Genomic DNA, 22,373 nt, shown 5'->3' with positions numbered 1-22,373 from the left:
TATGTATTGAGTTTTGAGGTGTAATGTAAAAAAATATTCTAAAACATACCATATTCTAAAACATACCTTATTCTCAAATTTCAGGGGAAACGTTCGAAAGTCTGTCCTTTCTGTTCAGAGTTGGAGAAAGAACAATATCAAACATCGTGAACGAAACAACAGTGGCAATATTTGACGCTCTCGGTGAAAAGTACCTCGGGGTAAGTTCCTGTGTCTCCAGTTGGAAATGAACGTAGAAAATTATAAAAAAACCATGACAATAGCAATACAACGACTGAGAACACGCCAACATTCATGTATTTAAGCAGAATAGTACATTTTTCACAAATATATGCCGGTAATTTCAAAAGGAAAGGAGGTTTGATACATACAGAACAAGTAGTTGAAGTCATAGCTCACAAAGAGGTTAACTGGAAGGGCCTATCCGAACTCTCATAGCCAGCGTTGTCATCCTTTGAATATTGCGTATCGGGGGAAGAAACTGTAAACTGGGGGAAGTTGGGTTTATTAAGGGCAGTAGGCACCCCCGGAACGTATTGGTGCCGAGGTTGGGGAAACGGGTTACCTGTTGTTAGGGTATCGAATCTGGCAGCAGGAAAGTAGGCGGATGGTGGAAGCATCCCACTGCTTTGTGGAGTGGGATGATCAAAACAATGCCTGCACACAAACCACTATACTCGATGTCAAACACGACATTTTCGATTTTGTGTACTGCCATCATCTGACAACGCCTATCCAGCCTTTTGAGTCTGAAGGAGAGAGTCCATTTCGTCCATGTCTTGATTAAGTTTTGCAGGTGTCTCACAAGGGTTTGTAAGTTTTTTCAGCAGGCTCAACTCTTCTTCTTCAAACTGGTTCATTTTGCCCTTCCTCAGTGTCTTGGTAGTACTCCTGTTCTTAGCTTTGTCGGCTGTGGTGGACCGTTCGGCGGGAGAAGAGCTGCGGCGTTTGGTCGACGGACCTTCCGATGTCATAGGAGGGACCTCTTGGGCATCCGGCAACTTTTCACGGCCTTCCGCAACCTTTTCCTCTTCAGCCATATCACCATCTGAATCATCGTTTGAATCTTCTTTTCTTTCCAATCCTTCTTCAAAATCATTAGGGGTGTTTGCTTGTTCCTGAAATGAGAAAAATAGGCATATTAATCTTCTTTTTTTTTCATTTCAGATGCCCGAGAGCCAGGATGAGTGGAAAATTGTTATGTCAGAGTTTGAGGACAAGTGCAACTATCCGCTTTGCCTTGGAGCAATAGACGGCAAACATATCAGCATCGAGATGCCAGGAAACACCGGATCAGCATATTTTAATTACAAGCACTTTTTCTGTGTCATACTTCTTGCGGTTGTTGACGCAAGATACAGATTCCTGTACGTTGATGTTGGGGCCCCGGGTCGCGCAGGGGATGCTGGAATATTCCATCAGTCTACACTGAAATTTGGCATGGATTACAACACATGAATTTTCCTCCAGATGCAGAACTTGGAACAAGTGGAATACTTGTCCACCCCCTACATAGGGGATGCTGCCTTTCAATTGCGACTAGATTGTTCAAAGCCATACCCCGATAGAACTCATGATATGGCCACCAAAATCCACAACTATCGATTGAATCGTGCAAGGCGCACCTCAGAAAATTGCTTCGGGATTATCGCTCACAGGTTTAGAGTATTTCTAACGACTATAAAGCTGGGACCAAGAGTACTTGAGGACATAGTTCTTGGAGCTTGTTGTTTACACAACTATTTGATAGATAACCAGTCCACCTTTTATATCAGACGAGGAGACGTAGACCGAGAAAATGCTTCTCATACGCGGATGGACGGAGCATGGAGAGGTGCGCAAGAAAAACAGCTGACGCCGCTCGAAAAAACCAACCAACGTATGTGCAAACTGAACGCAAAACAACAAAGGGATGCTATGCGTGACTACTTCATGTCGCCAAACGGAGAGGTTTCATGGCAATACGATATGGTGTTCGAATGACATTTCAAGACGTCATAAATACCTTGAGATTCGTTGACGTTTTGCCTATGTTCATATAGGGCAACAAAAACTGTAGGTTTTTTCTTTCACCCATTCTTGTTTCTTCGGCAGCTTCTTCCGGGAGCTTCCGGATGGAGAGCACTTTACAGCTCGAGCGAGCATCGTGCGTAAAGATTTCATTTTGGTTTTTACTGTGGGCACTAAAATAGACGTGTATAGAGATTGTCATGAGTACGCTTAATCATAACGAAGTGATGATAACTGAAAATAAAGGTGAAATAAAGGTGTACGTTTAATTTTCAAAGTTTGTTTGTTCCCGATTAACCCCGAATATCAACTTACCGCTGCAACCGATTTCCTTGCCGATGCTCTTAAGAGCGGCAGCCTTGTAGTCAACATCCCTGTATTCATTACAAGTTGTCACATACAACCCTGGATGCTTCTCCCACTCCATTGCCAGTTTAACGGCAACGTCTTCATGTGCATCGTCTTCCACTTCCATGTCCATGTTAACCAATGACTAGACCTACTAAGGAACGGACGTTTATATGCAGTCGGTCATGTAATCGCCCAAGTGTCCGCAAACGGTGTGATGAAAGCACAAGCGATTAGATAAGAGACCAGTTGAACCGATTAGTCAGGCGACCACATTCAGTTGTCACTCAAAGCAACGATCTGCCGCAAACGAAGCAACTAAACCCTCAAAATTCCAGTGGCTCAGGCAGTTGACAAGGCAATCGCGAAGAAAATCGCTCAAAAAATCGCCCGTGTGCGGCGGCCTTATTGTAGCGCAAATCTGTCATTGCCTTTCCGAGATCGCGCCCAATTTCGACTCCAACGGAGTCGAAAATGTGGAGTGGAGATGCCTTGGCCAATGAATTTTATACTTCATCTCTGAGTTTTCCTTCACCATTTTTGATTTTTCCCGACAATGGGTCATATCAATAAAAAATAGTATGTACTTTTACTAGCAGTTTTCAAGTACATAGTAGATTCCACTTGAATAAAACGCTAGTGTTTACTTCTACTAGAAGCATTTGCTTTTGCGAGTGTAGTAAATACTTCCAGAAAAGGAGGCGATGAGAGTCGAATTACGGGAGTTTGTATAGATTTATGAGTGAAATGTAAACTGGATGGGCGAGCAGTTTTTGCAGGATACTGATCAAGGGGAAACACGTGGAGAGCACTGGCTGTGAAGCAATGGATGGAATTGCTTTTTCGATGAGAAGGTGATCCTCGATTTCTCAGGTTGGTATGGGAGAGGATGAGCGTGTTGACAGGTTCACAGTATCGACGACTTTTGCGACTGTGTTGCCGCAAAGTAGATGTTGATAAAATTTCCCTCCAATCTCGACGACATAAGAAAGCACAAAGAGCATGGCAAAGTATATTCACCATGCCAGGTGAAATTGGTGCACTCGACTGCAACAACGTGAGGCGGAAGAAGAAGACATGCAGATGAGCACATAAATCGAAAGGGTACAGCTTCCCTCACAGTTCAGGCGCGTCGGAATCTGATTAGACATCAGTTTTAAGTTGTTTTTTTTCCATGCTTGCCTCTCGGTGACCTCAAGCCAGTTGCTTTTTGTTGGCATTTCTTTGGCCTTCTTCTCTTTCACACTTGGTAGCCTGACTTATTGAGCAAAACAGTATACTCCCGCGGCAAGGTGACGAATATTACTTGCTTGTCAAACTATGTCCTGTTGAGTCTGAGTCCGACATTTTCACTTAAATTTTTCAGCACTTCAGATCCACCCCAGTACAGCTGTACTAAATTGGAATTCCCGGCACAATTGTCCTTATGGGGTAATGGGAACAATAATAGTTGCATCACCCAAAACCAAAACATGTAAGATGAAACGACACCAAAACCACAGACAAGTCACTTTCCCTGACTGTAAAATGTGACATGTAGGGTTGAGCCAAGCGCATGGTGGGGGGGGGGGGGGTATACTTTCTAGCATCTAGTACCTGAAATTCAACAAGTACTACCTTAATCATATGGAACCAAGTATTACCTTATGATTTTGCTAAATACTACATATTTAAGTCTTTGCTAGTAGTATTTACTGAGAAGAATATACTATTTTTTAATCATAATGTCTCATTATGTCTTTCTGCATGCTTGAGTATATGACTTCGATGAAGTTCATTATGTTTTCTCTCAAAAGTTGACACAAAGTTCGCTCAACAAAGGCTTTTATTTTTCTACACTTTTTAAAAACGTACACGACTAGATTGATGAAATACCCATGTCAGTTAATGTGTCGTGTTGAAATATGTTAGGTCATAACCACCGAGATGAGTTCTTGCATGGGTGGGCAATCAATTTCGGTGGTTACTGGTATTTTGATTTTAATGAGGATTTCTCAATAATTACTTGCCTTAATTGAATTGAATTTAGATCAACGCTGATCATCGGAGGAAATCAATATCTTTATTTTTTGGCCAAAGACGCGAAGATTGGATATGAAATGACTGATTGCTTTTCAATAATGTGAAGAAAACGCCCCAATTACGTAAGCCTAAGTGGGACTATGTTTATTCCTTTATGCTATTAGACATTATTCAGTTAATGTATATTGGACATATTAGTGGACATCCGAAAAAATTCTACATGCTTTTCGATGATAAAATGAAACAAGTGAGAAAAACCTCGAAAGTCCCGAATTAAAACACCGTCTCTGGCAGAGTATATTTCGGATGGCCATTTCCCAACGTTTCATCCTTTGCCAGAAAATTGACATTTCATACGAATGATAGAAAATTGACATTTCATACGAATGATAGAAAATTGACGGACGTATACTGCAGAACAGTAAATTGTGTCACGGCATGAAATATTCGTGAATGCTGAACGAAGGACGTATTGACTGCAAAATATTTTCGCGAGTCAAGGCAATTTTTCCCAAAAATATCGATGTGAAATAGGGCTCTAGTGGTTAGACGCTGTATTGTGTATTGTATTTGCCTTATGATGTACTCAAATCCACTGTCCAACTGCGCCAAGTAATTTAGCCAAGAACACACAAAAGTTGGCATTTAGTAGGTCAAACTCATTTAAAGGGTGCAATTTTGGTTCTTTCTAAGGCGTAATTATGATATGTGCTAATTGGGCAGCGTATACTCGGTCACTCTAATCACCTCTTCGTATGGTATATAATGATGAATTGAATTTGAATTGAAGTTTCTGCAATACAGAGTATTGAATTATTGTGAAAAGCAAGAGATTTTCGCGGCAGAATATTTTTGTGACCCTGACCTACTCGCAAAATTCGCGAAAATATTCTGCACGCCAAACCAACTGGTCGACAGGAAATGGTTGCAACAGATCTCTTGTGTCGCAACATGGGTGCTTCTAAAGAATGTAGCCTATAAGAAGGCCGAGCATCTTAGATACGAGCTTGAGGTCCCAAGTCATTGAAAATGTCGAGAAAAGGACAACGTTAGGGCGAAAGGATCTGCAACTCCAAACTGGATGATTAGTGGCCATAGAATCAGCTGTAATTCAGCAAATCCGCTGTTACTTGAAAAAAACACCATATAAAACATCACCATTTTTGGATACCTATATTTTACAAATCAGCGGCAAGAAACAGAAGTAATTTGTAAAACGACGAAATATTTTACTTTACTTTACATGTACATGTAGTTATATCCGTTGCTTAAATCACCAGTTGCTGATTCGATAGTTACTACTAGCACCAACATTCGGTTAGGCGATAGAGTATCTTCCTCTCAATGTCGGTTCTTGACATTTTCAGCAACCTCTTGCGGTTCCATATGCAAGGCCTATATTCATTTTCACAAATTCCGTCTGGCAGAAATAAGGCAATCAATGGTCAACAAATCTTACGTTTCAAAACTGCTGCCGCCACAACTACTTGATATATGAATAAAAGCCTAATCACCGCTGAACCCATTTTTAATCGAATTTTATCCCGTTTGCTGACAATCGTTCTTAGTGCTGCGTCTCCTCAGAGTCATTCTATTTATTTGAAAGACTCTGGTCTCATCGAGTAGTCATTGACATTCCTTGTCTTTGCGACCGGCTGCTCAGTCGCATTTTCTAACTGCAGCAGATTTCGGTCTGTTGAGGAGGATTTCTACTATTCTCAGTCTAGAGTATATAAAAGGCTAGACGTGACGCAATTAGAAGCTAAATTTTTAATATTGAAGTGCGGCAGCGTAGAGAGAATCACGGCAAGTTGCCATCAGGTATTTTGAGTGTCCGTCTTGTCTAGATCTGGTTAACTGTCTGTCCTAACGTTCAGCCGATCGGGCAAAGTTTCCAAGGCTCCCACTGTATGTACCTCCGAAGTTGTACGGAAATTGATTGGAGAGGGTTAAGCTTTTGGCATGCTCACAAGGGTTTCGTGATTTGTTTTGTGAAACCCATCTTCTATTCGGCGTGTCGCCTGTAATATCAAGAATTCATAAAGACTTCATGAATTTTTGGTAACATGAACACTTTTTCTTCCACCTAGTATATATCAGACCATCTCCATCCTATTCACATTGCAATATACATGCATGCCTTTTATGTAAATTCTGGCGACGCATATATGCACACACGTCAAAATCCCACCAAAAGTATATTCTGAAAAGCGGCAAAGTACAGGACTTTGCTTGTGAAGTGCAAAATGCAAAAAGAAAACGAGAGACAATGTATCATTATCGATTCTACGAATATTCTGCATGTATTCTGCTCTCTTTGTGTCTATTGATTATTTGATTCATAGTCTCATTGTGTGAAACATTGAATCCTGTTGAAATATATCAAAATAATCTGGTCAGAAATGTTTCATCAAATAACAGGTCCGTCGAGGACATCTTTGTACAATGATCTAACCATGATTACTGAAAGGAAATCTTCTTACTTACCATAGTGCTGTTGACGAAGTATTCTTTTACAATGTTGTATGATTTATTATCCATACACATCAAGTGGTAAAGTCGATCTGGTTTATGGCAAACTAATTGTTTTAGCGAGGTTACTTGGTGGAACGACCCTCCAGTGTGTCCAAGTACTCAATGTCATCATACTGAACTTCCAGCGGTATTGCCTCCGTAGCCTCCATCCATATTGACGTGCGTTGTCTCTGGAAGCCTAGCAATGTCAATATATATTGAGGGTCAAATTGTCATGTCATCGATCCTGTCCATCTGCCATCTTTATTTACACGTCGACGTTTTGTAGTTCTGGTAATATATTTTTGCATGTTTTGGTTGATTCCAAGAATGAAACATGTGTGCAGTTTTTCCTGTAACGAATATTACAAAAGAGTACGCATTCCCTGAAATCCATGGCTTCAAATTGCCTGTCAAGAACAGCAGCTCCTAGATCACGAATAGGGCGTCGAATTAATTTGAGGCACCAACTTTCTGACTGCTTTATTAGAATAGTAACACTGAAGTGCTCGACTGGCTCTAAAATTTGATAAGTGAAAATAGGGGAAAAATAGGGAAATAAGTTTTGAGTATTTTTTTAGATTTACCGACCTAAAAGGAACCTTGAATCGACTCGAACTCCAGTACAAATCCGCAATTGGTGACATCATTGGCACCAAAAATTACTTTTCTTGACCTCGATTCATTCGTTTTTTTAGGCTATTCAAACGATAAATTTTTTAAGAAACTTATTATTGAACTATATGAAAACGATATATGAAGAAAAGACCACTCAAATATTCTGAAATGTAAGATTATTTTGGGGAGGACTATTTTGGCCGATTCACTCTGCCACTTGCGCGACCTCGTCACAATCGACATGTGGTGACGACCCGGATTAATTTTTCAATATGGCGATGTCGAATGGTTTTTGACATGTTTGAGGGACTACGTCAATCTCCCAATGAGAGGATTCCGGACAATCTCGATTTGCTGCTGAGCAAGAGTACGCTCAGTAAACGGTGCTATCTTAATATCAATCGTAACCATTGGCGAGGGCCTACTCTTCCGGCCCCAAACCTCGCCGTCCACCGTCGCCCCTCCAATAAATTAAGAATGGTAGTCGCAAAGGCGCGGCGAATGGCGGTTTTGCTTTTCTGCTCTGGAACTATGCAAGAAAGCTTACAGAAAGCACCCAGTCTAAACGTTTAAAAAAACAGCCAAAGACACTCTTCTTTATCCAGGAGGATTATAGCTCCATTACGTTTCTACAGCCCTTGATCCCGATTCGAATTTTATTCTATCATCCCTCAAGATCGTCCATTGTTCCCGACCGAGCGTGTATGGCTGGCGCGAGTGGACAGAATTCAGAAATATGCCACGGCATAGATCAAAATTGTGGTGCACCATAAATCGACCAATCAAAACATCGGATCGCGTGAATTATGCCGCGGCATAAATAGAAATTGTGGACGGAAGTGTCATTTATGGAGGACGGAAGTAAATCGGAATTGTGGTGCACCATAAATCAACCAATCAAAACATCGGATCTGGTGAATTATGCCGCGGCATAAATAGGATTTATCTTGCTAGCGCATATTTGCCTGAGATTACAACAATATTCAGCCTGTGCGGTGGATTTTTCTTGCCTGTCAGAAAAATAGTATAGGTCTACTAAATATATTGTCAACGTGATTTTAAACCCGCTACCTCAAGCATTCTTTATGGTTTCCATCCGCGTAATCAGTCTCCAAGAGAAGGAGGATAATCCAGTCATGGGGTAGGTGGTGGCGTACTAATTACATGTCCGTCAAGTTTATCACTTGCCGGTCATCGTGTAGGTACAGTCTGTCGTGAAAGAATTTGGGGTGTTGTAATTTTATGGTGGCGCCATGATTTAACGTCAAAATAAGACGTCAAGGGTTAATTTATGATAATTCTGACTAGATATTTTGATGCTATATTAAGAGCTTATTAAGCCTACGTAATCGTTGAAAGGGCGAAAGGTTTTTGTTAAGATCGCACAAATATATGGAGGCGGAAGCAACCCTCAAATGATATATCGATGGCTTCCTATATTATTCAAACCTACGTACCAATGTGTCATTATTCCCATACCCGCATGGTCAGTAAGTAATGTGTCAAATGCCCTGAAGCTCAAGATGCGTATGATTTTAGTTCTCGCCCCCTGAGAATCAATTAATTAGATCCCCGCAGAAGACCAGAAAAGACATAAACTTTCAACACTTCATCAAATATGATGCCATAACAAAGTCTCAGTTCGTTACCTGTTGTGTTCTGTGAAGATGGTTTTCAAAACCCGTTGGTCAACAGCTACCGATTGCATGTGTATCATGTGTATACTCTAGTTTCGCCTTTTTATGGTGGGTTCCATATATTCAGGCCATACCCCTTCCTGTACCAACTAGATCATGGTAATTTATAGCTATTGTGTGCATATAGCATGTATGGCCAGTCAGAGGTCCGGAGCGCCGTGCGGACATGGGCATTAAACATTACATGACTACTTGTAGATTTCCAACTAGGATGTAAACTTGCTTCAAATGATTTCTGGGAAAACTGACGCCAATTACTGGATTTCAACGGGTGTTTCTGAAAAAAATGAATGAAAGGAAATTTGGAAAGTGTGAATGAGGTTTTATTTTCAGAGGGCAATTCAATCAATCTAATGAATTTATAACCTTGTTTGTACTTGTCTGACTCCAAAAAGGCAACATAAAATTATGCATGGAATAGAAGTGTCAGATACATCGATTTCATCTTTTGAATTAAGTAGGCCTTTTTTTTATAACCCGGTGAGTTTATAAACCAGTCTTGGCCTCTTTTTCTGCCATATACCGACATCATTGACAACGCAGATGAACCTCTTCCGAAGCGAAGAAGGAGTTATTCCGTCACGGAGAAAATTCGGTACCTAGAGGACTTTCAGACAGCCCTTTTGAATGGGACGGTGGCGTGCATGACGGAATACGCGAACCACTACAAAATATCGATCCACACGTTCAGTAAATGGGACTTAAAGGCCATATGAAGGGGTGCATGCAAAAACAGCCCAAGTCTGACTTGGGCTGTTTTTGCATGGTGGCATTGCTGTAATCCTTATACCGTCCCCTATCCACCAATAATATGGTTTGCCTACAGGTGCTGCCCTCTTCTGCCAAAAAATGAAGGCAAAGATGGTGATCTGGTGCAAAAATAACCTACGTCTGACTTAGGTTGTATTTGCTCTAACATCTGCTGACTTAGGCTCTTTTTGCATGCAGCTCTCCACAAAAGGAGGTGAAAAATACCTGTTTACTTCAATCATTGTTTTTTGTCAATCAATGTTTTTGGAGGTTTTTAGTTATTCTTTTGGTGAGTATTGAAATAGCAACTGCTTAGATAAATGGTTATTATACAGAGATTCTAAAGGAATGAGAAATTTGACAGATTTTAACGTTAGTGCTTTAAAATGCGTGATCTTGTTGCACCTGACTTAGGTTGTTTTTGCATGCAGCAGAATGATTCAGAATGTGTGTACTAATGCATTACATGCCTAGTAAGTGCACAAAGGAGTGGTCCTGGCAGTGATAACATAGGCCTAAGCCCAATCTTGCTCGCTAGCTGGTCGCTAACAACGTAGGCGTACACGTAGGCCTTTAATGTGGCAACATGCCTGCACAAAAAAATCAATCAAACACCCCAGTTCATCGCCATCGCCATCAGCAAACTTTGTATTGGGGAATCAGTGGAGTAATGGTTAGAGCGCCGGACTCATAACCGAAAGGTCGTGGGTTCAACTCCGGTTAGAACCACAATACTGGTTTCAGTGTCCCTGGGCAAGACACTTAACCCTGCAGTTGCTTCTCTCCACCCAGGTGTATAAATGGGTACCGGTTGGAATGATCAGCTAGTGCGCTGAATTGACGGCAGCCTTTCTGAGTTCTACTGAAAGGTTTCAGGAGAGACCGGGGTAATAATAACCTTTTTGGAACACCATGAATTTATCTGAATGGTACTATTACAGGACTCTTGTTTACACTAAGCTTTCTTTGATTTCAGGCGGACAGAATGGCAAAGCAGAACAAATACAAGCTGAAAGATGTACTGGAGTTGCTTGACGAAAGTTCAGGTCCCAGTGATGATGATAGAGACCCAGACTATGAACCCTCTGATGGTGGGGACTCCTCAGACAACGAGGTTACCGGTACCGACATTGATAACAATGGTTCAAGTTTGTTAAATTCAAAAATGATTGTTGAGCCAAAAAACGTACCAATGCCAGCTGGCATGGCTGGGGCAGTTGTTATGGCAGAGACATTAGAACCTGTGGAATTTGATGGCAATACTATGATTGAGTTAAATATTGGACATGAACTTTTAAACGCAGCTGAACAATCTGCTCCTCGTGCAGAACCTGAGGGAAGGCCAGATGTCACTGTGCGAACTCAGAAACATTCCGAGTCTCAGACTTTCCATTCACACTCACAAGATGTTGGCATCACAACTCAACAAAAGGTTATCGTTCATGGGGTCCAACCACAGAAGGCTATTGTCAATGTGGCCCAGGCTCAAGCCCTTGTTGATGTGGACCAGCCTCTTAATGTTGGTAAGTTTTTAGCCTCATGATACGCTTAAATACAAATGCTCTCTGTATGAAAATGTAAGGTGTTGAGATATCCAAAACACAAGGTCAGGGCCTCCTAAAGTTTCTTCAGGCAAACAACATTTGCCCTGAAAATGATTAAGTAAAGGATACATTGTACATGCATCTATTCTAAACCTAAGAAATATTTATGAATATGGCCTGGAATGTACCATGTATGTTCTTTATCTCATAATGCGGTTTTCTTGAGCAGGGACTTGGTACTCTTGGTTGCATTGAACCTCTTTTTTTCAAAATAGGTTGTTGTATTTAACTTTACACTAGGTTTATTTGTATTGCATTGCAGACGATGATGTGATTCAACTGCAGGATGTTTTTGATGTTGACCAGCCACCAGATGTTCTTGATGTAGACCAGCCACCAGATGTTATTGATGTAGACCAGCCACCAGATGTTATTGATGTAGACCAGCCACCAGCTGTTGTTGATGTAAACCAGCCACCAGATGTTATTGATGTAGACCAGCCACCATATGTTGTTGATGTAGACCAGCCACAGGGTGTTGTTGATGTGATTGTGAACCAGCCACTGGGTGTTGTTGACATGAACCAGCAACAGGGCATTGATGCCAATGATGGTGGTAAGTTCTTCCCAGGTACATTGTACTACGGTTTTATCAAACTCTGTTCTTTTTATGGCACTACTTTCAATTTGACTTTCCTAGACAAAGTTTCAAAATCAAAAACCTAAGAGCAAAGTTGGGATTCAAAGTACCAAGGTTGTCATTTCCTCAAAGCTTAGACTTGTTATAAAATCCAAGAGATGGCTTGTTGGTATCACTGTAGTTCAAATTGTTGGACAAGTTCTTCATTTTCTTTTTCTTACAGACTTTCTGAAGAAACGTAAGACCCCACAGCCAGAAAATTGGAAGCGAAACATGAGCAAAAAGAAAAGAACGGCGGGGGAGGAATACATCAACTATAAAAATAAAGTTGTTTCGCCAAGGAGACTCGTGCGTAAAGAATGCCGCAAAAAATGTTTCGAGAAATTGGGAGGGGAGGCAGATAGTATATTCAAGGGATTTTACCGTATGACCAGTCGGGAAATCCAGAACCAGTACCTGTTAGGTTTGGTAGTACAAAGCACTGAGAAACAACACAGGAAACTAACACCAGATAAACGAAATCGATGCTGTCCATATGAATATTTCGTGAAACGACCGAATGGTGAGAGAACTGAAGTCTGTGCAGGTTGTTTCCTTCTGATTCATGGAATAGACAGGTCGCGAATGAGATACGTGTTAGACAGTGATGAGCATATATCTCCAAAGCCTGACAGGCGAGGGAAGCGCGTACCTCCGAACAAAACTAGTGACGAGACCATAGCAAAAATTAAGATTCACATCAGAAGTTGCGGGCCGCAGAAGTCCCACTATTCTCAACGGGACAACCCGAACATTAAGTACCTACCCCACAATCTTAACATCAAACGAATGTGGAAATCTTACGTGAGTGAAAGTGAGCCAGAGGCCTATGAGGCTCATAGGAACACCGGAATATTCAAGGGTGAAGTAACTGAGCGGAAATATAGAACTGTATTTAAAACATACAACATAGCCTTTGGGTTCCCACGTACAGACACTTGTGGCACTTGTGACTTACTGAATGCCAAAATTGCAGCTGAATCCGATGCAGAGAAGAAACAAGCATTAATTGAGGAGAAGCAAGCTCACCATATTTTGGCTGACCAAGGATATGAAGAGATGCGAAATGATGGAATTCTAGCAAGGTCATCAAGGTTGAATGTGGGTCGTTCAACAGATATGTATAGTTTCGATTATCAGCAAAATCTGATGGTACCCAACATGACCCACAGCGACATGTACTATGCCAGGCAGCTAAATGCATACAATTTTGGTGTCCATGACCATGTCACTGGTGATGGCTTCATGTATATTTACCCAGAAACAGTGGCGAAGAAAGGAGGAGCGGAGGTAGCTTCTTGTCTGAAGAAATTACTGGATGAGCGTGAAACTGGCAGTGAAGAGGGCATATTCTATTCAGATGGATGTGGTGGTCAAAACCGAAATCACGATGTTGTCTGTTTCTTCCAGAGCCTGATACAAAAAGGCCAGTACGAGAGTATTGATCATAAGATATTAGTCAGGGGTCATACCCGTTTGGCCAACGATCGGGACTTTGGATTAATAAAGCAAAGGTGTGATGTTGAAAAGATTTTCACCCCTGAAGATTATGCCAAAGTCATTCAAGATGCCAGGGATTTCCCTAGGCCTTTCTCAGTTACACACATGACCGGTGATGACTTTTGGGACTACCGGAAACTTAGCCAATGCAGTATAAAAACACAGTTCAAGGATGAATTGAACAAAAATGTTCAGTTCTCTAAAGTCAAGTGGTTCAGCTATGGGAAGAGTTGGGAGGTTCACTGGGAGACTGGAGCAGAAGTTCAAATTGAACACAAGGACCAGGTGTGGTGCAGGTACACACTAGACAAGAAAGAATCATGGAAGAAGGTTAACATTTTGAAAAGAGGGGCATTTACTGAGGATTTAGCTCTGAAGTACACAGGGCCAATTGAGTTGTCCTTGCAGAAATGGAAGGACATAGTTAAGCAGATTCCGTACATCCCTGATATTAACAAACAGCGTTATTTTGAGAACTTGCCACATCAACGAGACCCACGTGACGACGGTGATGAGTCCGAATACTGCGACGATAGTGATGGTTAGTTAGGTCAGCAATTCAACAATGTCAGTGATTTAATAGAATGTACACCTGTATGTCCTTCCATGGTCATCTGGTATGACAGCAGTGCCATTCGTTCTAGATAGCACGTGTTTGTGGAATCACCAGAACACCACTGGTTTGTCCTTTTCTAAGAAGGATGTATGGTTAATTTTTGCTGTGTTAGGGACCGTCCAAATGGCTTTACCGTTACTCTTTCTTTTACCAGTCAACCTGCTTGGTCTTGTTCTGGTGGGAAGTACTTTCAATTGTTACTAATCTTTGATGTGTATTGAGGTGTTTTTGTTGTTGAAGTTCCTGCCATTTTGCAGTATTTGTAATTTCATTTTGATGGTTGTAGTTTTGTGCAATAAAAATGTGACTGCTGGAAGACACTCTTGTATTTTAGGTCAGTCCTTTTATTATGTAGAAAAACTGCTCAGGTCACTGCTATGGCTCTTTCAGTGGCAAAAACAACCAGGTATGAGTGCCTTGGGTCAGGTTTTCAATGTAGATATAACCAAATTTGAGAAGCAAACTCAACTGATATGAAAAAAATGACTTGGGTTGTTTTGCCGGTAAAAGAATCCTGACTTAGGTCATTTTGCCACAAAAAAATATCCGACTTAGGTTGTTTTACCTTGTAGTGACCTACCTCAAAACAGAACATGCCCCTTATTACCACTGTTGGTGTTTAATACAGCGTTCAAACTGCATACAGGGTATTACCAATGCCCCTGTGTGTCTAGAAGTACATATTTTAATGCTGCCATGACAGATCAAAAAATAACAGTTTTTTGGCTCTCCTGGAAAATGGTAAAAAGTGACTTAGGCTGTTTTTGCATGCACCCCTTCATATATCAAGGTTTGAAAACATGCTTGATACTCATGAAATATGTTGAGGGTTAAAAAAACAAGATCCCAGACATTAAAAAAATTCTAATAATAAAGTCATTATTTAGTTATTTCAATTTTCAATTTTAAACTATTTGAATTTCCCACCACACACAACTTTAAATTAGTTCCGCTAGGGATTTTTCGATGACGTAGATCAGGCCAGTCAGAACAAAGCAAGATGGCTTCCGCATACAGTTCAGAGAGTGAGAGCAGTGAATTTGAGGATGTTTTGGTCGATACAGAAGGATATTTAAACGTTGAGCCGTACATGTTCGAGCCATTAATATCACTAGATCATAATGAGAGTGATCATTCGGACGAAAGTGATTAGAATTTGTGGTTAATCAATTTGCATGGCAGACCTGCCGATATAGCAAAGAAGACATTGATAGATGGTTGCAGATGCATAACATGTATGATTTTTGAACAGACTAATGTTGCACAATATTGTTTCGCCTCGTCTGTGTTGTATCGCCAGTTATGTCATGACGCTGAACTACTATTGAAAAGTGACGGTATTATGCACAATCATCTTGACGTGACGATATAATGCCGTGCAACGTTAGATAGGCCTAGATGTCAGATGACAATAATCTGTCATTGACAGTGGCTGTCACTGACACTGACCTGTGTCGCTGTCACCTTGCTATGGCTGGAACACAAGAAGACACTATGTGGTATCACAGGCCCCAATAGGGCCTACACATTATGTATAACAACCGACCTCAGCAGCCTCGGGCATTAAATGCAATTGACATGGTTGGAACAGCTGTTTTTAACAAGTGGCATTTAATATTCAGTTGGATGCAGATATCCGGCTTCATGTGATAATCCGTATCGATAAAGTGATCACTGCAAAGTTTGGCCGAAGGCCCAGGCTTCCAACACTCCAAACGTTTGCACTTTCGAATCCACAGCTTCCTCCTCTCTCGTTCAACTGGCTTTGGAAATTCATGAAAATGGGTCCCATCCGTCATTCGATTGTTCTTTGTGCTAGCCTTGACACAATTCGGAGCCACAAAATACACCATAGTGAATGAAACACATTACTTCCAGGTTTGCATAATTAATTAAGGCCCTCCTGCTTTTATGATTGCATGACATGTACAGATAACCTGATCTACATCACAACTTTTGCTGAACCCGCCGCCTGGCTCTAACAAGCCAGTTGCTAGCCTGATTAGGTAATCAAGTTGTCAAACACATAATTGGCTATATCTTCAAAATGGATGGAGCTAATTGCATTTGGTTTTCTGTATTGTATAAAGTGTTAGGTACACTTTTGAAATCGTCTTACAGCAGAAAATGGCAAAAAACCTAGATATATGGCCTTTAACAAGCTTGGAACGAGGACAACAAGGGAATGAAGGAAGAAGTAGAAGGGTGAATCCGAAAGATATCGGTTGCTGGCCTCAAGTTGAAAATGAGCTTCATGAATGGTTTCTCCAGCAACGTGAAATACGCCTACCCGTCGCCGTACAGGACTTGCAAGAAATGGCTTTGGAATCCTTCCATGCCTGGTGGGGTGGTCTGACAGATGCCAGGCGAAATGAAATCGTTGAAACAAGACCAATCTTACATGATTTTCAAGCCTCGGCTGGATGGGTTGAACTTTTTATGAAGAGAAAACAGATTACCCTGCGTAAAGTGAACAAAAACACTACAACCCTGCCAGCCGATGCTGCAATACGAATTGAGGTATTCCGCAATGAAGTCACTGGGACTATTGATCAATTCAACATCGCAATGCGATTTATTACATGGACGAAACTTTCATTCTTTTTGACTTTAGACCCATGCACTCGTGTAACCGAAAAGGTGCTGCTTCCATTGACGTACGTACGTCACGATCGAATGTTAAACTAGGGTGCACTGTAACACTCTGCGTTGCGGCCAGTGGTGATGAGATGCTAGCCCTCATAACGTTTCCGGGTCGTGGGTTTGTACGACAGCTAGCAGCCCTTCAAGCACAAGATTTGTCAGCTAATGTGGTTGTTACATCATCTGCCACAGGATGGGTAAGACAAGAGACAGCCGAACACTGGATCGAGGAAGTCTATCAACCGTACCTGGAGAGGCAGCCAGCAGAGCAGGTTATCTTGATACTGGATCGTTATAGTGTCCATCGGTCTGAAGACTTCGGTATGCGAGTAACGGAGCTAGTTGGAATCATGCACTTTGTACCAGCAGGGTGTACATCATTGGTCCAGCCCCTAGACGTTGCAATCGTTTAAGTCCAACGCACGTAAGGAGTGGAAGTCGTGGAAAACGCAGCATACCAACGCAGCAGGACAATGCAACCGTATTGAACTAAATGATGTTGTCACCATTGTCAGTAACGCCTGGGACGCTGTAACCCCCCAAGTGATCGAAAGCGGGTTTGAAGCATCCCTCCGCATGGGCGAAATTGAAGGAGGACCACTTCCTCAACTGGACGAAGAAGAGGAAGATGGCATGGCATTCATCGATTTGCTTGACTATGAAGATGTGGGCCTACATGAATAAGAAACTGTACTTAGAAGTTACTAAAGATTGGATTAAATTTGCCAGTGACAACTCGCAAAAGAATGAAAAGGTTCGCTCATTCCATAGTTGGTGTCCTTTTCACTTGTTCTAAAGTGTGAGTTAAAATACGTATTGAATTTCAAACAGACCTGCATCCTCTAACTGAACGCCATTTTCACTTTTTGAGTGGTCTCTGGCAGACCGAGAGTGTAGCGGGGAATCCACGGTCACTTCGCTTGCGACGGCGTTGTGACGCGCTTGCGGTAGTTAAAATAAGCTGGCGTCAGCAGCGTTGAGCCGTTCATTTCGATCATTTTGTTCCATCGCAAGCAAGCGCGACGCCGACGCAAGTCAAAATCGCGACAATGGATCCCGCTTAAATTGCACTCTTCACTTTTTTGGAAACACCCTGTACAAAGTCAGAATAAATTGCCTTCAGCCATGCACATGCACGGGCATGACTGGGTTCAATTCACCTCTCCTTTTATCTATTTCACAATACCCGAAACCCCAAGCAAAGGGTTCATGGCAGACCGACAATTCATCCAATCATGTGAAGAGGTCGGACTTAAATTTAGTATGGGCCGTTCGTCGTAATCCATGTAGGTAGTCCCTGAAGTTAATGAACCCACCATAAAAGGCGAAACGAGAGTACTTCGCGCGTAGCGTGGGTTATACTATATAAATAATGACGGAGTTAAATAAACGCTGCACATGAAAGGAAGCCGCCCACAACAGGAGAAGTTAGCCAGCCATGAACAGAGACGGGAAGCTCAATTTGTTCAAGACCTCGCTGACGAAATCCTTAAGCTCAAACATCGAATATAGCAGCTGAAGTCGACAAGGCAACCTCATCCATTCAGTCTAATGAATTTACGTAGAACGAGTACGTACGGCCTTTAATTTCCCAATTTTAGAAGAGCGCTATTCCATGAGGTTGGTTATCCACCTAGGCGATTTTTTATTGGTCGGAGAGTACTCCAGCTTCGACTCGACATGATTAGAGGCTTCGCACACTGTTTGTCACATCACAATAGTGGTAGGACCGAAGTTACCTTGTAAACACGCGCCTGAACCTCGTTCATAGGCTTCTTGATATTCTCATCTGTGTTTTGATTTGATATCTGTAATATATTCAACCCGTCGCCAACCTTTACAAGGCCTTGTTGTAACTGTCCCATGTATTTTCGTGTTGCCCCAAGTATTTCTATATGTATTCTTCCTATGACACACTTGCCTCTGTTATCTGAATCATGAGGATTTTTTGAGGCACAGTTTGCCTTTAAGATGCTCAGGTCCTGAGCTAAGTACATTAAGAATACTCCCAAGTTATGATTATCCGTTAAATATGTCTTTTTACCTGCTACCGGCATGGCGCACCGCCGCTGCCCGGTCGGGCCATGGTATATGTCGTAGAGGACGAAGAATGTGAGTGAGTTAAACGAATAACACATATAACAAGCATTAGATTTGGTAATGAATTCCATGGCAAATGCAGCATGGTGTCCATCGCGGGAATCGGTTATTGCCAGTGTGTTATTGTGCGACAATGTACAGAGTAATTCATTGTATTTTCGCTTCCATCTCACATTATATAGTTTTAATAAGTGTTTGCCTTGTATGACGCAGTGAACAGAGAAGCTGGTCATATCCACGCTTAGAATCGACATGTTCTCCAAATCCTTGAAACAAGTCATGTCCATCTGCGGAATCAAGAAACGACCCACAAATTTCCCGACTGTGTAATCATAAATCTTGTGACCAATAGATAAGGTGCCTTTCCTCGACATTGCAAACAGAATAATATATTTTGAAACTATTTGGGGATTGATTCGCTCTTCTTTATCAAAGTAATGGGAGGCATTATAAAGTACCCGGCCTATTAGTGTGCTGGGGTTGGCACTATACACAAGGACGTTTCTCCGTAGAAAACGTTTGTCAGTATAAAGTACGAAAATCAAATAAAAAATTGGGTGGAATAGAACCATGTTCTCTGATCCTTCCGTTTTAATCGGCGGTAGGAAAGAAAGGAAGTCGCGAGGACGATAGGTTAGAATATAAGGCTCCTATAATTGAGCATAAAAAGAGAAATTCAATTAATAACTTTTTACACCAAATATTGGTCACACGATCACCTCGCAATCCCGCTGGCGACAACGAATGCGGCAGTACCTTTGTCATTTTAGGGCGTTTTGTGCACTAAAATCATCAAAATTTGTATCCCTTGTGAAATTCATGGAAAGTCAAGTCATGCAGTCAGTATTAATCCTGCCATATAATAGGCCTACACCGCAATCATTTCGCACAAACGCAAGAAATTTATGCATTCTGTACAGGCGGCGCGGCGTGAAGTATACATGCTTCCCGAAATTGGTGGCTTGCATTGGAACTAACTTTTTCCCCTTGTCCGTCATTAAAGGCATTCAAGTGTGTGGGTCAACCATGACTATCTCCTTTGTCCCGCCACCATAAGGCCTAGTTTCCCCTTATGACATCACTATTTCGGACACTCAGCGCCCCATTTCTGGAAAGGTGTATAACTAAGCACCCTCTGCCGCATGGGTCGGTTAGAGTGAGATGTAACGGGTGCTTTACTGGGGTCAGACTCGGAATTATTTTGATCAGTGAAAACCTCCCCTCTACTGAATCCTTTCTTTGGATGTTTGGGTGCGGTGAGGTGTGCAATGTAACATGTAAAGCCGGGGCATTTGCGTTGGCGCAATCGCATGCAGTGTTATTAACCATCCCCAAGGTCGGTTGGGTTGATTTCGGTTCTGAGTGGCGTTAAATGGAGCACTTTTTGCAATTTTTGTGTGCAGTATACTGTCAACTTATAAGGCACTGAGACATGCGCTGTCGTAATCGCACACAGTATGAATATGATGCTGCGAAAGCGCAGCATCGCACAGCGAATTCTGCAACGCAAGCCAAAACTTTTGTTGTTGCCGTTTAGGTGGAGTGACGCATTAAATAAGAAAGCGTCGACGAGTGCGTTCCCGCAATCACACTCATACCAGTACTGTCTGGAAGAAAAGACCACTGAAGGGTGCGTCTGTTAATGCAAATTCTACAAATGTGTAAGCGTCACGTCTGGACGAGAAAAAATCCCAGACATTTGACAATGGCTTCATGGTCATCCGCAGATCAATGATTTTTACCAAGCCCGTCACCTATGGAATGCCAAAGCGGAATAAACTCAACACAAGAAAATATCTCAAGATATTCTAAATTCTCTACCAACAATCATGAACTTCAACCAAAACTTTAAAGAAACACCCTCAAAACAAAAAAAAGACGCAAGAAGGGGGAAACAGCTCAAGATAAAAAAAACCTCCCTCAAAGAAACATAATTCGCCTCAACATTAAAAAGGTCCCTCAAGGCAAAAAATTCCCTCAAGATATAAAATTTCCCTCAAGATCTAAAAAACTCCCTCAAGAAAAAGAATTCGCCTCAACATTAAAAAGGTCCCTCAAGGCAAAAAATTCCCTCAAGATATAAAATTTCCCTCAAGATCTAAAAAACTCCCTCAAGAAAAAGAATTCGCCTCAACATTAAAAAGGTCCCTCAAGGCAAAAAATTCCCTCAAGATATAAAAACTCCCCCAAGACTCACGTAACCAGGATCAAGAATCACGTGACCAGGATCCGTTACCCATGTCACGTGAGCCGCGCATACCGATGACAATGAGCACCCGGGGATGAGAATCTATTCGCGATCTGATCATTATCATGATGATGTTCACAGCTAGTCATATCACAGAGCCAATGGCAAATTCATGAGGAAACCGTAAGTAAATATCGTAATAAACTGCAATGCAAAGTAAGGATTTTGTCAGCTGTAGCGTTGTGCGGCCGGCCTGCATGGAGGGTTGGTGTACATGTATGACCCTGTTGTTGTGATTCTTGATCCTGGTCACGTGAGTCTTGGGGGAGTTTTTATATCTTGAGGGAATTTTTTGTCTTGAGGGACTTTTTTAATGTTGAGGCGAATTCTTTTTCTTGAGGGAGTTTTTATATCTTGAGAGAGTTTTTATATCTTGAGGGAATTTTTTGCCTTGAGAGACCTTTTTAGTGTTGAGGCGAATTCTTTTTCTTGAGGGAGTTTTTTATATCTTGAGGGAAATTTTATATCTTGAGGGATTTTTTTAATGTTGAGGCGAATACTTTTTTTTTCGAGGGAGTTTTTTATATCTTGAGGGAATTTTTTGCCTTGAGGGACTTTTTTAATGTTGAGGCGAATTATTTTTCTTTGAGGGAGGTTTTTTTTTTATCTTGAGCTGTTTCCTCTTTCTTGCGTCTTTTTTTTGTTTCTTTAAAGTTTTGGTTGAAGTTCATGATTGTTGGTAGAGAATTTAGAATATCTTGAGATATTTTCTCGTGTTGAGTTTATTCCGCTTTGGCATTCCATAGTCACCAGTCAAACGCCGCAGAAAGATGATGCCCAGTGAAATGACGTGATTCCAAGTGTAACGAAGCTGAAATTCGATAAGATCATCGCCGGAAGAGCAAGAGTGTTTTTTTGCATTAACAAATTTTCCAAAAGTATCAAATAAGTTTATTGAAATACATTGTTACAGTCAAAGTCACAATTGACAGCACTATGTTTCGCGTGTATTACGCGCGGCCTACGTACTTAGTAGCGCGTCAATGGCGCTCCACTGGACGACGTGCCAATAATACGAATTAAGGAATGTCAATTGTTATTTGGACTGTACATGTACGTTAATTTTGAGTGACATCCGTTACAA

The 22,373-nt window shown here is 41.5% G+C and overlaps 1 protein-coding gene across 1 annotated transcript; it reads right to left on the bottom strand.

Moving 5' to 3' along the window:
- Nucleotides 1-341: 341 nt before the first annotated feature.
- LOC135491702 (uncharacterized) lies at nt 342-2,076 on the bottom strand. The gene is made up of 2 exons (XM_064777726.1): nt 2,006-2,076; nt 342-1,118 (listed from the first exon to the last, which is right to left on the bottom strand). The coding sequence occupies exons 1-2, from the start codon at nt 2,036-2,038 to the stop codon at nt 732-734; spliced, it is 420 nt and encodes a 139-aa protein (XP_064633796.1). The 5' UTR covers nt 2,039-2,076; the 3' UTR covers nt 342-731.
- Between the last annotated feature and the right edge of the window lie 20,297 nt (nt 2,077-22,373).

This window comes from Lineus longissimus, chromosome 7 (assembly GCF_910592395.1).
Source record: "Lineus longissimus chromosome 7, tnLinLong1.2, whole genome shotgun sequence".
Classification (NCBI taxonomy): Eukaryota; Metazoa; Nemertea; class Pilidiophora; order Heteronemertea; family Lineidae; genus Lineus; species Lineus longissimus.
The sequence above is the reverse complement of the archived record's forward strand: the minus strand, read 5'-3'. Positions and strand labels throughout refer to the sequence as shown.